The 15,982-nt window shown below is 31.7% G+C and overlaps 2 protein-coding genes across 12 annotated transcripts in view; both read left to right on the plus strand.

Moving 5' to 3' along the window:
• LOC139514672 (DNA ligase 1-like) overlaps positions 1-4,562 on the plus strand; it is a 32,147-nt gene extending 27,585 nt beyond the window's left edge. For 5 of the 6 annotated variants that reach the window (XM_071304129.1, XM_071304132.1, XM_071304135.1 and 2 more), the window contains one exon: positions 451-2,726. In XM_071304129.1, coding sequence (XP_071160230.1) covers positions 451-648 — 198 coding nt within the window. In that variant the 3' untranslated portion in view covers positions 649-2,726. Of the gene's footprint in view, positions 1-450 lie in introns of all 6 variants that reach the window. The other variant, XM_071304130.1, reaches the window with a different exon arrangement.
• Positions 4,563-9,611: 5,049 nt separating this feature from the next.
• Positions 9,612-15,982, plus strand: part of LOC139514673 (serine/threonine-protein phosphatase 2A regulatory subunit B'' subunit alpha-like) — a 62,562-nt gene continuing 56,191 nt past the window's right edge. For 3 of the 6 annotated variants that reach the window (XR_011662661.1, XR_011662660.1, XM_071304137.1), the window contains exons 1-2: positions 9,621-9,706; positions 12,503-12,842. Coding sequence is in view for 4 of the 6 variants with exons in the window: in XM_071304137.1 (XP_071160238.1) it covers positions 12,543-12,842 (300 nt within the window). In the remaining 2 variants the exon portion in view is untranslated. Of the gene's footprint in view, positions 9,707-12,502; positions 12,843-15,982 lie in introns of all 6 variants that reach the window. The other 3 variants (XM_071304149.1, XM_071304141.1, XM_071304144.1) reach the window with 2 other exon arrangements.

The following is a 15,982-nucleotide window of genomic DNA, read 5'->3' on the forward strand; positions in this document are numbered from 1 at the left end:
CAAGTTTGAAATCAAGATGAAAAGTAAGGTAAACTTAGAATAAAGATATATGTATAAAGAACTCCTTAATATTACAAGAGAACATGTTAATAAAATTTTTTCATATTTATGCATGAATATTGGAGTAAGATTTGTTTTTTGTATAGCTTTTCTGAAATGGCAATTTCACCCTTTATAAGCAACAACAAAAAAAAGGATTATAGAGAACCCATAAAAATTTGATTTCAGCTATATATAAATAAAAGGAAGCATAGAGTGTTTATTATAACCAATGTAATGTTAAGAGATCAATTTTATGAAACATGTAGAGATAACATGAACCAACTGGTCTTTTAACAACAATTTTAATTTCAGCAGCTGCCAGTTTATAAATACCTTGTATAACTATCACTTTTGCTGTAAATATTCTACACAATATTCAAATTATAATTGGTTTTGTTTTTCTTACAGTTGCATTCAAGTTGTGTTCTTTGTAATTTTGACTTTGATCATACAAAACCTATGTCTCAAGAACTGAAAAGTGAACTTGTACTGGCAAAGGAATACCATAACAAAAAGAAAACAAGGAAAAGGAAACCAAAAGAAAGGAATGTATCTCCAAAGAAGGATAAAGATTCATCTAAATCACAAACAGTTGTCAAGAAGTGATAACTTCAATATGTATATATCTGTTTTAACCAAAGTTAGTTTCTGAGATGTTTGATATATAAAAACCAAGTATGATGGTCATCTGGTTGTATCTATCCCAGAGAATATCTGTTGTGATATTATTATTATTAGCTCATCAGGCCCCAGGTTTCACTTAAGATGAAGCCATCATTTGTCATTCATTATCAATTGTATGTACATCAATAATATCATATTTTATCTTACTGTATTGGACTCGTAATAGACTGCACTGGAAATTGTTCTGTAATCTCACCAGGTCATGACCAAGCCACGCTTCTTGATGTCACACTGCAGTCAAACACAACTTAATAGTAATTGATTTTTCAAATGTAATGAATTTATGCATATGGTGCTCTATCAACTGCTTTGCATTTCAAGTTATTATTATTCTGCCATTCATAGTCTAGTTTGAGTGTGTTTAACACGCCAACGCATGCATCTTCTTATTGCAGTAACAAAAATATGTTCAGCATTATACTATTTATACAAATAAAAGTTAGATTTAGTTATAAAGTTACTTTGAAATATACTTATTTTATGCAGTTCTTTTTTGAAAGCAAGGTTAACTTAATATGTTTATTTTCATAAACTTTGACAAATGAATTAGGAGGTGGCAGAAGAGATTTTGTTTTTAAATTATTAAATTTGTTCATTTCGGGTTATATTTGTGATAAAACAAATCTGTGGTGTTATTTTTTGTCTCCATGTTGTTTCTTGGTATCTGCATTTTGGGAGTAAATTGCTTATCATTTATCATTGATTGGGTTATATTGTTTATTATTAATCATTATATGGGTTAAATGTTGTATTACTAGAATTGATTTCTTATCAACCGTGTAGTTGACAGGTAGACAACTTCAAAATGTAATCCATGGTGTTTTATGTATGGGTGATACTTCCATGAATTGGTTCTGTTCCAAGACACTGATATTTATGCTCATTCTTCTAAGTGGCCTGGGCATGTTATATCACCAATGTCCATTGTTCTATTATTTGGCCTCTGTCATTCAGAATTCAAACAGTCGTTCAGGCTTTTATAGTTACCCTGCATATATTGATATGATGTTTGAAACACAAGTGATTTTAAATAATGACTTACAAATTAAGTTTATGTTCCATTCTGGTTGACCAACTTTTGGCAAAAATTACAGCCTATGGATGTTGAAATATCCACGAAAGTGTACTCTTGTTAATTTACTGTTATTCCTGCAGAACTTTCAGGTCTGTCAAAAATATCCACACTATAAACCCATGTACACAGTGTTTCCATTGTATGCCCCTGATATAGATGATCTTTATTTGAGTTTGAGATACTGTACATTTAAACAATTGGCTGGTCCCAGGGCATTTGTGTCATACCAACACATGTACATTATACCTTTATCGATTAACTTGTACGTTTTTATTTTCATTTTTTCATTTTTATTTGTATCCCTTGCTGGTAAAGGGAGTCAAAGGGGAAATCTACCAATGTTAAATAGATAGTAATTAGAGACTGGAAAATCTTTTGTTTTTTTTAGTTCTAAAATCCTTCATAGAAGGAATGTTGACAAATAGAATAATATACAATACGATACCATTAACGGTACCATAATATGAATTATATTTTGATGGGTATTCTACCGTAAAATGGATTAACCAGTTCTTATGGAAAATACTTGTAGCATTGTTTTTTTTTGTTTTTTTTTATTGTATTTGGATATAAAGTTATTTAGTTTTATATTGTTATGTTATATTTTAAAATTGGGCATTAAGAAAGAATTATTATACATTGTCAGCAACGTACATATTATGGTATACATATTCAGTCCGTCAAATAGACTGTCAGTTTCCCCTCCAAATGATGCAAGCACTTCTAGAGATTGCCGAAAGACACTTAAGTATTTTATTCTATAAAGGGAAGGTCCCTTTTATTACGAAATATACAAAAGTGTTATATCAGAGTTATGAGACTTTTAGTTTAGTTATAGAACATTGGAGTGGACTATATGGAGCATATCTTAATACAACTTTATTGACTGGGATGAATCTAGCAGGCCATTGTAAAATCTTGCACACATTGTTCTAATATTTATAAAAAAAAACAAAAAAACTTCCATTTTCTAACTGCACGTTGCCAATTCCTGTTCAAGGGTTTGTGGATGATTGCTTGGTGATTGCTTTATTTTATTTAAGCTCAAAACAAAAATATCATAACACATAGTTGTTGCAATTAATTCCTCAAAATGTAAAGTAATTTTCCTTGAGAAATAGAAATGAATAGATATACAAATGTAGTACATGTATATCAAATCCCTGCATTCATTTAACACAAAGAAAAGTTCTGTTATTGCTATATTTCTCAATGTCACAGATAGGTCTACAGCACAGGGCACAACCCGATGCCTTTCTGTACGTTCAATGTGTCTTTTAGCACTGTTTATTGTACAAATATTTGCTAAATGTCCGTACAATACTTCTGTGCATTAAACAAAATAGATAGAGGTTAATGGACTTCTTCAAAGAAATTTAATCAAGTTTCCTTTCAACTTATTGTCTGATGTTTTAAAGCAATCTTACAACTAATTCAACCGATCTGCTATACAATGTTAAACTATTTATTGATTTGTTCTTTTATTGTAATTGAACTTTAATTGTTAAAACAGGAGAGAGGCTGTCATGTTCTCAGGGTGCTTTTATATTTGTATTGATGTAAATATTTATCCTAATTGTCTATAAATTTTAACTGGTGGTCCAGTAATAATTGTAAATACAATGGTCTGATATTTTAAATAACAGCAAGTTTTTTATCAAATGAATTTTGTGTGAGGTTATTTGTGTGTTATATTGTGTAAATGCATACTCCTTTCATTTAGCTTATCAGTAATGATACACTTACGGTAATTATTTTTTTGTCGTTTTTACCTTTATAAAAATGAACATTCATGTTCAAATTTCAGATAACGTGTTACTTATTTCAAAGATGCATCTCGAGGGGTATAAGAACCTCCTATAAAAATGTGTTTCTCTTCCTCTTAAACATATTTACACATGTTATATATCAATATTAAGTTTTTATACATGTAGTAAAATCATTACTTCAAAAATTAGGGTATGTTGTTCACATGGTTTTAGATGTATTTAGTTCACTACAATAGTTTTAGGATTTTTTAGTTTACTTTGTTAGATTTTACATGGATTTATCAAATAGGGAAGATCTGTTGCAAAACTTCCATTATTTTGAGAACAACAAAGAATTTTCATAATGAAAGTTCTTTGAAAGAATTGAAATGTTATTTTTGTTAAAAAAAGAGTTATAAACAGAGATGGATTTATTGATTACTGTAAATTCAGAAATTATTGTGAGGTTTTAACTTATGGGAATAATGTGACTAGGTTAGTATCTCAATAATAAGAACTCGCATTCTGGTATCTTATGCATATATCTGTTTGCAGATTTTCCTGACATCGCAATATTAATCTTGCATTTTGTCCATTGTCAAAAAAAATCGCAATAATTTCTGAATTTACAGTATTTGTTTATGTTTTACAAGGCTTTAACCAGAAAAAAAAACTATTTTTCAATTGTGTGTTGCTTAATATCATGCTAACTTGCTTTAATATATAAACAGTCAGCTAATTGACCTCTTTAGAACCAAATTACTATCTAGTCAATACATGTACAGCTCAATAAGGTTTGTATATGGCATTAGAAAGGGAAATCAAACATTGAATTTATCTGTTATTTTTATATACAATTATAATGGTAAAGTAAAATGTCATTGTAAAGCATGTAGTCTAGATATTGTAATAATTTATAAACAGTATATTTTGTCTACTTATAGTAAACCATGTGTGTTTTTAAGTGTAATTTGTGTGACAGATTTAATCGAATAAAACTTTGGTAAAAACAGTTTGGAGATCAGCTGGCTGTGTTGTTTTTTGCCTGTTTAGCTCACTTGGCCTGAAGGGCCATGTAAGCTATTCTCATCACTTGGCTTCCGTCATCATAGATATTTTTTACATGTTGAACTTCTTATAAAGAACCACTGAATGGAATGGAACCAAACATGGCATGAATGTTTCTTATGAGGTGCTGACCAAATGTTGTTACTTTGAACCTGATCCAATGACCATCATCCAAGATAGTCACCAACTTAGTTTAACATAGGACCCTGTGTGAAATACATACTAGATGGAATGATACCAAACATGGCATGAATATTCCTAATAAAGTGCTGACCAAGTGTTGTTACTTTGCAGTCAATCCATCATCCAAGATGGCTTCCAGCGGGGAACTTAGTTTAACATAGGACCCTATAGGAAATACATACAAATTCTCATAAGCAAATCACCTACAATGGCCATTCCAATGTTGAATCAAAGTAATCAGGCAAATCACCTACAAAGACTATTCAAATGTTGAATCAAAGTAACCAAGAAAATCACCTACAAAGACCATTCCAATATTAAATCAAAGTAAACAGGAAATCACCTACAAAGGCTATTCAAATGTTGAATCAAAGTAATCGGGCAAATCACCTACAAAGGCTATTCAAATGTTGAATCAAAGTAATCAGGCAAATCACCCACAAAGGCTATTCAAATGTTGAATCAAAGTAATCAGGCAAATCACATACAAAGGCTATTCAAATGATGAATCAAAGTAACCAAGAAAATCACCTACAATGGCAATTCCAATGTGGAATCAAATTAACCAAGAAAATCACCGAAAAAGACCATTTCAATGTTGAATCAAAGTAATCAGGCAAATCACCTACAATGGCCATTCCAATGTTGAATCAAAGTAATCAGGCAAATCACCTACAATGGCGATTCCAATGTTGAATCAAAGTAATCCAGCAAATCGCATGCAAAGGCTATTCCCATGTTGAATCAAATTAACCAAGAAAATCAGCTACAAAGTCCATTGCAATGTTGAATCAAAGCAATCGGGCAAACCGCATGCAAAGGCCATTCCAATGTTGTAAAGTTATCATGCAAATAACACAAAATCCACTGAACAATTTTAGTACAGTTTCAAAAAGTAACAAGGAAATTCACTGACTTGTTCAAAAGTACTATCTAGATAAATAACCAACGTAGGTAACTGAATTTTTTCAAGTGTAGTTTTAAAGTAGCTGGGAAAGAACTGACAAGGAGCACTGGTGTGTTCAAGTACAGTACAAAAGAAACCAGATGAATAACCAACATAGGTCACTGAATTGTTCAAGTGTAGGTTTAAAGTAACTGGGAAAAGAACTGACAAGGGCACTGGCGTGTTCAAGTCCGTTATCAAAGAAACCAGATAAATCACCAACGAAGGCCACTGAATTGTTTAAGTGTAGTTTTAAAGTAACCATGGTAACTTCGAAAATCAATGGGTTATTCAAGGTAATATCAAAGCAAGGAATTGTATATTTAAATATACAATTCCTTGATCAAAGTTGCCAGAAAAATCACCAACAGAGGCAACCGAATTGTTTAATTGAAGTTTCAAAGCAACCAGAAAAATTACCAAAACTGAAGGCCTCTGAATTAAATATGTGCATCAAAGAAACTAAAAATTACCTTGGAATTATTGATGTGAATTCAATTTATTGTCTTTTTAAAAAAATTCTCAATTTTGCATTGGTTGGCACGAGGGGGTCCGCTCGACAGTCCGACGGTTCGATAGTCCGACAGTTCAATAGTCCGACGGTTCGATAGTCCGACAGTTCGATAGTCCGACGGTTCTATAGTCCGACGGTTCGATAGTCCGACATATCACACCGGATATGATATAAATAGGTTACACTACAGACCTGAAAATGGTCCCTTCATTAAACTAAAATTTTTAGGAAATCCATTGAAGAATTAAAAAGTTATTTTAGTTTTAATATATCGACACATATACGGGCCCAGGTCATTTCATGTCCACTTTCAGATCGTTGGTGTATCCCGATATGGACTACATAGCCCCCAAGAAAGACCGTATGCAATAAAGATCGACTTGTTTTGGAAGAGAAAGTCGCTGAATTACACCACATTCGCCAATTCTCAGATCTGCAGTGACATCACAACATGTAACTGACCAATCAATGATTAGCATTTTTGTTATGTAAACAATGTTGAGAGGTGATGCGGATAAGATTCCTCTAGATTTTCCATAGACTTACTGCAAATTAATTTAATTGATATATATTGTAACCAGTTGAATATAGTAATTTTACTCTTTTAATACTGTTAAAGACACTATATAATATCTCTATTTTGATTTTTAACATACTATAACCTCTCGTTAAAAAATTATCGGCAATATAAATAATCAGTAATCCCCTTCAAATAGATGAAAAATCTAGAGGATTCCGGATGGCATCACCTCCTGACAAATGTAAATGCCAGGATGTCCGGATCTGAGAATTAGTTGAAGCGTTAAATAAAGAAAGATTTATTTTGTAATTATTACACTGATTTTCGAGGCGATGATTTCCAACTGGCTAACAGGACGGTTTTGGCTACTGTAACTTTTCTCATCATTTGTTTACTCCTATATCTACATAGTGCTTTGAACATCTTCAAGGTATATATAGCATCATAAATATGAGTAACTGTAACAAAAACATGCATTAGAATATAAAATATACGTGTGCATCACATCAACTTGGTAGAAAAAAGTGAAATCGATGGACAATTTTGCTCTCGTAGTACAAAGCAAATAATCTTTTATTGCAAATATTTGCATCAGTTTACAGTTAAATATTTACTGTTTCAATATTCTTTTCGTATTTTAGTAGAATATTCGTATTTCCCATAAAAATATATGTTTTCCTTGAGGATCCCAAAATAAATTACTGTACGATCAGTCTAGAATTGACTGTATTCTAGAAGCGATTTCAGATTTTTTGACTGTATGACCAGTCGTGATTTTGAAGAAAAAACAACAGCAATTTGAAAGTATATACGTGTATATGTGATATTATGAACTATCAAGGGAACTATAACGTGTAAATACTTTCATTAGACAATACAAATATATTTCTGATGAATTTTTTAGACGGCAAAATAATTGTATATTTGTTCCATCAATCTTATTTAAAATCAAATGTCTAAAAAGTAATACATGATTCGCTTGTGAACTTTGTAATTGTGTATCGTTACAGTTATCTGTTTAGCTATTACATTTTTAAAGATTATTTACACCGTCCGGCTTGACCAATTGATGATAACATAAATCAAGCTTGTCTTTTAAAATAACAATTTAAAAATGGATAAAGACAGCTTTGCAATTGCGTAGGGGGATAATTCATGTGATATGATTTTGGTAAGTTTACAGAATAGAAGGTCGATAATGCATTAATCGAGTAAAAATGAAGCAATTTCAGAAAACTTTAATGATTGGTTTAGGAGGTGTTGGAAATACCTGATGGGTGCCCCCATATAATGTAATGTTCAAGTCCATATCTTATATAAAGTAACCCCATAAAAGATTTTTACTAAAATTCGAAATAGACGGTACACAATACAGTCATTATCATTTATGATAAGGAATCCGAATAAGATTAATTAATAGTTATATCAGTGACGGATTCAAAAAAAGGGGATCCGGCAGTTTGAAACCCTTTTTTAACTGTCAAATCATTTGTATGGGAACATATATTTGGAATCCCCTTTTCTCCTGGATTGGACCCCTCTCCATTTAAAAATGGCCGGAACCCCCAATGTATATTAAGTGGTTTATGAGGAGATGCGCTTACAAAACCGGCGAAACATATTGTACCGGTCCAACGGACGAACGGAAAGACGGACTTCTTTATCACTATAACCCCCCGCTTGACAAAGTGGACTGTGTACAATTGAGTGTCAAAGAGACAGTTTTCTCGTTTGAATTGTTTTACATTGTCTTATCGGAGCCTTTTATAGCTCACTATGCGGTATGGGCTTTGCTCATTGTTGAAGGCCGTACGGTGATCTATAGTTGTTAGTGTCTGTGTCAGTTTGGTCTTTTGTGGATAGTTGTCTCATTGGCAATCATACCACATCTTCTTTTTTTATATAGCTCTACATCTTAAATAAAGGGAAGGAACTGTGATCTACAGTACGGCCTCGAATGTGTGTAAATACATGCATTTTTATATAACAACTAAATATGTGTGTTTGTACAATTTTAAGTATAACGGAGGACATTTCTGAAACTTATATACTAGTATACATCAAACCTTCCTCTTATTTTAGCAACATTTAAACATCCTTATACTTAATGTAGTAAGTCGAGTACATCCTATCAAGCTAAAACATGTTTCATAAGTTTTCAGGATGTGAATGTATTGAAATATATTTGTGTTATTTAGAAAAATGCCACCTCGTAAATAACTTTGAAATCATCACTAGAATACAGTGACATAAAGACTGATCATACAGTTTTAAAATAAACAAGCGAGACTGATCGTACAGTGAGAAATTAAAACAAGTGTAATTTTCTTATTTCTGGCTTCAAAGATCTGGTTGAAACTTTTACCACCACTTGAAATATACTTCATTGAATTAATTAAGTCTGGTTTTTACGTTAATTTGTACACTAAGAGGGTAAAAAGATTGTTTTTAGGTTCGCCGACTGATTTTTCTTAGTGTTGCACTTGAAAATCTCTTGATTAAGGCAAAGACACGAATATTGAATGTGCGGAATTTAATTCTAAACCATTTGAAAATATCGATGTCGGCTGAATTAATCAGCAATGTATAGATGATCAACTTACCGTTTAATAATTCAGTATACCTATCAAATTTAAAATGTGATCCAAAAAGTTCTCGCTTCGAAAATCGCGACTTCCGGATAGCGTACAGAATAGTATCTCCACTGTGTTTAATATCTCATGTTTTTTTTTTTTTTAAACTTGACAAGAAATACTGATGATCACTGATACACGAGAAGGATGAGCAACCTTTGCCGGATATTTTGTTTACAGAAACGGTACGCATATTACACAGTACACATAACTTCCGGTAATGGTGCTCCCAGGCGGCAAGATTCTACTTGTTTTTATTTAACAAATTGAATTTAACCCAATATATATACACGGTATATAAGTTCTGTAACACAAAAATATATCTGTTTGATTTATGGTTCATAAAAACAAACTTAAACTGTCTATGGTACAATATATACAATGCATGGCAACAACTTTTGGCGTCATGTTTCCAATGAAAATTTAGTATTAAAAATCTGCCAGGTAGAATCTTCAAGCTTTTGTAAAATGATGTAGACAAAATACGTGTAGTTTGTTGGGTAACACTTGATATTCTTTGAAATGTAACAGTTTGATTAACCTGATTTTGGACCCCAAAAAAATTAACAACAAAAGTTGGACTAGAAATAGACTTTTATTGACACTTTTGGGTATTTAGAGGGGGGATAGGACCTTTATCGTGAGTCCGGGATCGGGTGTTTTTAAGCTCGGGATTTCGGGATTGACCCTTTCGGGATCCGGGTATCATTTTTTTTCGGATTTCGGGATGTCGGGATTTGCTTTATTTAAATTCGGGACCTCGGGATTTCGTTTTTTTAAGCCCGGGATTTCGGGATCAAGACCCCTCCTATCCCCCCTCTATTTACTTTAGTAGTCCAAATAATTATGATGTCTGGCAAGGCTGATTTTTTTTCTGGGATGCCTTTCTATGAGGTCATAAAGATGAAGCCTTTTTTTACATCTGGATTTGGAGAGCAATTTATTTTTTGGGGGGGGGGAGTTTGAGACTCAATTCTGGCATACTATCTTCATTGCCGGCTGATTAATTTTACATAGTTTCAAATTCTTACCTTTTTTGTGCTTTTTGAAGCAAAAATATTTCCAGAAATATCCAAAAGAAAGGATAATATAAGATATGATTCCATTTGAGGTTGGCAAATATTTATTTTGTTTTCTAAATGATTTCCCAGAGTTTCCAAGAAACATCACTACTGGAACATGATATGCAAACAGATATGTGTAAAACATGTTCTCTCTATTGTCTTAATAATTTCTGATAATAACAATTACATGATTCCAGTGTATTGAACTTGTAATCTGCAACTTCAAATTGGTCATAACAGCATTCATTTTGTCACAGTCAGAAGGGTACAGAATGCAATGGAACAATAAAAATATGGAGCAGATGGAATTCCCAATTACCGTGAATCAGTGTTTTCCATTCGGCATTTAAGCCGTGTGTGCCGACCACCTACTTTTGAAAGCCGACCACCTTTCGATTTTCGGAGGTGGTCAGCTTTTTTTTCAAAATCCGGATTTTTTTGGGTTCCGTACCGTTAATATTTGAATACTAATCCCGCCTTGTTTTCATTGACAAAGATGGCGTCCAGGGAAAACGGTAGTATTTAATTTTCCCAGCATTAGGGTTGGCCTTTTGTGTACCCAAGGCAGGTGAAGGAAGTCAAATTAGGAGCACTGTGATTGGATGTAAGGGTACAATATATTTTTTATTTATCTATGAATAACTGCAGTGTGTATATTTACAATATAAATTTTAAAACCTATTGAAATATTTTCTAGAGAATTATTCGAAAAGACTTGCAAAATTTCATAAATTTGGTGCAAAATGACGGTGGGCATGGATAACATAAACAAGCTCCGTTGGAAGTTGGTCATGATACTATTTGGCTTTAATTTTTAAAACAGAGTAATAAAGTACTAACACAACATATAACTGTTTTATCCAGGTTTTTATCTTAAAAAGTGGTAAATTTAGAAAATGTTAACATTGTCGCCAATGGCAGAATAAATAGTACCGTTTTCCCTCCAATCGTCAAATTTCAATGTTTTCATTTATCAATCGGGGGAAAAAGAAAGGCAGATGACGATGATGATGAAGAAAATACTAGACCAAATAAAATTGATAGTAATGTTGAAGTAGTGGAAATTGAACAAAAATCAACCAAACAACGGAAAAGACGCGCAAGTGAAAACAAATATGAGCAAGACTTCAAATGACTTAAAGTCACAGAGGAAGGATACTACTGTTCTGTGTGCCAAAAATACGGCACAAAAGCAAGAAACAGGACAGAAGTCTGGATCGAAAGGCCTTAAATCCATGCTGATGCATACAATTGTAAATGAAAGAAGAGATAAATTTTTGAAAAAATAAAATCAAAGAATATTTGACAATTAATATGACTACTTCTATTTATGTTTGTTCAACTCCATTAAATGTTAATGTGAATATTATACTAATCTTTTATTTTTGTGACCCCCACATGCACCCACAGTAAATAAAAAAAAAAAAGGTTGGACATTTAAAAAAAAACCACCCGGTTGCAAGTTATTTTTTTAAAACACCCACCTTACCTTAGTGAAAAAAGGAAAACACTGCGTGAATTTAAAAGACCATTTCAAAACACTTCACATCAAATAAGATAACACTTATATTGACCCATTTTATATGATAAAAAAAATATCTTCTTTATGATCATGATAAAACATTAAAAATTCATTGTATTTGTGGAACGTTTAGTATTATGTGGTTAATTCAGATATTTTTCCCTCAGATGCCTCCCAAATCCATAAATCTCTCTAAAAGTGTCATAAAGTTTTTTATAAATTTTATACTGAAAAGCCTATATGATTTTATATTTCCTGTTAGATATATTGTTCCAAGGTGTGGCATCCATATTCTCTGAACTAGTAGTACATGTAAGTACATATTTTTGTTTAGGGTCCAGGTGAAGCTGGCCTGATCTTGCAGGATTTTCTTGTTGTGATGGAGACCCATTGGTGGCCTAGCTTTGGCTGTTTTCTTTTCTTTGGTTACATTGTTGTCCCTTTGGCTCATTTCCTGTTTCCATTCTCAATTTTATTTTATGATGTTGTTCTGTTAATTTCAGTTTTTATGGAACCAAAGATTCAAATGCTGTAGTACTCATTATGGCACTCAAACCTGTCCTTAAGCTCAAAGTTGATGAGTTATTTTTACGATGGTTGAGTGAACCAGATACACAGAATAGTCTGAAAGAAAATCTTCGACAACTTACACATGGAGAAGCATTGACAACACCATTATCTCATTATTCATTGGCATCACCAAGGTCATCATCTGGTAAACAGTCACCAAGGTTACGGCCTACTTCACCACCATTTTCTCCACCAACCTCTAAGTTGCCAAGCCCTAGAAGTCCTCGTAGACCATTGTCAAACAAGAACAACCACAGGAATGGAGGCACTAAGGTTTGTCAAAATACTTATTTTAAAAAGAAAAAAAAACAACTTGTACATTTATGCAAGTTATTACATACATACATTTGTACATGTACATAAATTTTGATAAAACAATGATTTACTTTGAAATGTGATTAACAGTATGTTCATACAATGTAACAGAGAAGTGCTTGTTCTTAATATTCTTGTGAAACAGAAGTTGTTCACCAATCAGACTTGGGGTAATTGTAATTGTAATCGTTAATCAGCTGTAATTGATTACAATTTTTCAAGTAATCATAGTAATCATTAATCAGCCAAAAATCTTATTACATGTAATTTAATTTAATCAATTACTTTTCAAAATACCCTGTAATTCTAATTACTTTTTGATTACATTCTGATTACAATGGGAAAAAAACTTGAACTGTGTTTATGGTCAATAAATGTAATTCTTATTTAATAAATATTCAACATGTTAATATAGTTTGGTTAAATCTATAGCACTTTAATTGATGTGTATACTTCAGTAAAAAATAAACTTATTAGTACTGTGTTGAACAGTCATCAATAGCCTTACAATTTTATGTCTCCTGCCTTAGTAAAAGTTATTGTACATTTATTCACAATTTAAAGATGTTCATATATATATTTGATAAAAACTATTATATTTAAGTAATAATTATCTTATACTTTTCTGTAACCCTAAATTATAATCTTTTGTTAATATTATGATTTTTGTCAACTTTGAATTGACTGGTAGGAAACCAATTAAGGTTTGTTTTTATTGCAATTTTTAATTGAATATAGCTGTAGGACAATATATATGATAAAAGATTAACCAGATATGTGAAAATTTGTCTAATTGGCACAAACTAAATCAAAAGTTGGACAAATATCTTGTTTAAAATAATCATTTTTTTTTAAATTCTTGGACTGGACATGAATGCTTTAATTTGGTTTACAATTTGATAAAACAATTCTATTAAAATTTGACATAGTTTTCATCTGGTAACTTTATATCATCCATATTTTAACTTCCATACACTGCATTCATTCATTCATTCATATAAAGTCTGTAAGAAGTCAGTAGACAAACAGCAAACTCTTTATAAAGCTATATTCAATTGAAGCTAAATAATTCAGATATCAATGATGGCAAAGTGTAACCAGTGATTCAATGTTCATGTATATATGTCGTGAACTTTTGTGGTTTATTAAATAGATGAAGTTTGAAGTTATCATTTTATAATATATAAAACAAAATCCTTTCTAAAAAGTACTATAGTTGTTTTTAAACGTTAATTCATTCACATCATTCAAATCGGTTATATTTTTAAATTCATTGTAATCAGATGTAATCATGATTACTTTGCCAATGTAATCATTAATTTAATCAGACACTTTCAGAAATGATGTAATCATTAATTTAATTTAATCGTACAAATGACAAAGTAATTGTAATTTAATCAATTACATTGAAAGTAATCGGACCCATCTCTGTCACCAATGTTTTTTTCTAGTCCTAGTTTTACCATTTTGTAAACATGAAGTACAATTTGATCATTTCCAAAATCGGTGACAATTAAATACTTTTTCCCCAGACATTAAAATACAAAAAGAAATCTGTCTAAATTCAAAATTTTAAGGCTTTTAAATGAATTAATTTTGATCTTGGAGATGGAAATTGAAAACTGGTGGAGATCAGACGTAAATATATTGCTGAGATGACAAGTATCATTGAAGTTTTGCCTTATCTTGTAAAATGCAGATCTTGTCAAGTTGTGTTTAATCTTTGTTTACAAGGATCTGACAACACTCAGTTATACTTTCTGTTCAGTTAATTATTACATCACCCAATGAAATTTCAGTGTTCATATTTTTGAATGGGTGAATATAAAAATCCAACAAAACCAGATGATCCTGAAAGTTCTTTAAATCAAATGTAGAACAGATTGTTTTCATATTCTTATAAGCAAAGCTTGGAAACAGGATCTGTATTTCCATCCGATTGGTACGGATAAAGAACTTGCATGTTAAAAATGAACATTTTGATTGAAATAAACAGTACCAGCAGTGGCGGATCCAGAACTTTTTGTAAAGGGGGGTCAACTGACTGACCTAAAGAGGGGGAGGGGGGCTGCTTCAGTCTTTCTTCAGCAGTAGTCATCTTGTTATTTGAGTCTTGTGTTGTAGGTTATACATTTTATTATGATCTAGTACCATGTGTACATATGTACATAATTTTAGTTTGTTTATTTCACCTGTACATTATATCTTTTATATAGAAAAGCCAAGAAAGAGCTCAAGGAGTGTGAGTGAGGGCATGCATATTTGATAAAGTTTCAGAAAATTTATCTATTGCAATTTAAGATAGTCACTAAATCACACAAAATATTAGTATTTTCTGTATTGTTTAGTTAAAAATAATTATTCAAGTTGGATTTTTCAGTAAAAAAAATAATTATAATTTTTGATCTGAAAGGACAATGCATGCCAATCTAGGAAATTTCAAAACTTTATCATGTTCATTAATAACAGAACTACCAAAAATATGTCCGTTTTTTCTATTTATAATTTTTTTTATTAACCCAGTCAAAATAAGATTTTATGAAAAAAAATAGGAAGTTAGGGATAAGTAGTGTTCAGAGTTCACTTTTGTGGAACTTAACATTCTTTAAGTAGCCTTAAACTGCCAAAGCACCATTCCCATCTTGACATTTTGGGGGAAAAACTGGTCAATATGATATATTATATCCCACATGAGCAGTACCAGGTTCTTACCCTTCCAGAGCACCTGATAACACTAACAGTCATCATATCACCCCCAGTTTATGGTGGGGTTTGTGTTGCTTAGTCTTTAGTTTTCTATGTACATGTTGTGTCTTGTGTGCTATTATTTGTCTGTTTGTCTTTTTCCTATTTATACACACTTTAATAAATTTGGGGTTTAACCTCTGTCTGTTTATCATGTCCATCCATCAGTCCGTCCGTCTGTCTGTCCAATTAATGTTTTGTGTCACATTTTCTCAGGAACTACATATCAAGGATTTCTGAAATTTGGTTTCAGGGTTTATATAAGTCATCTTCATCAGGCTCTATTGTCACCACCCTGGATGGGGCAGAACTCTGAATTAAAGGCAAATGCATACAATGTGTATATGATAAAA

Source organism: Mytilus edulis, chromosome 3, assembly GCF_963676685.1.
Source record: "Mytilus edulis chromosome 3, xbMytEdul2.2, whole genome shotgun sequence".
NCBI lineage: Eukaryota > Metazoa > Mollusca > Bivalvia > Mytilida > Mytilidae > Mytilus > Mytilus edulis.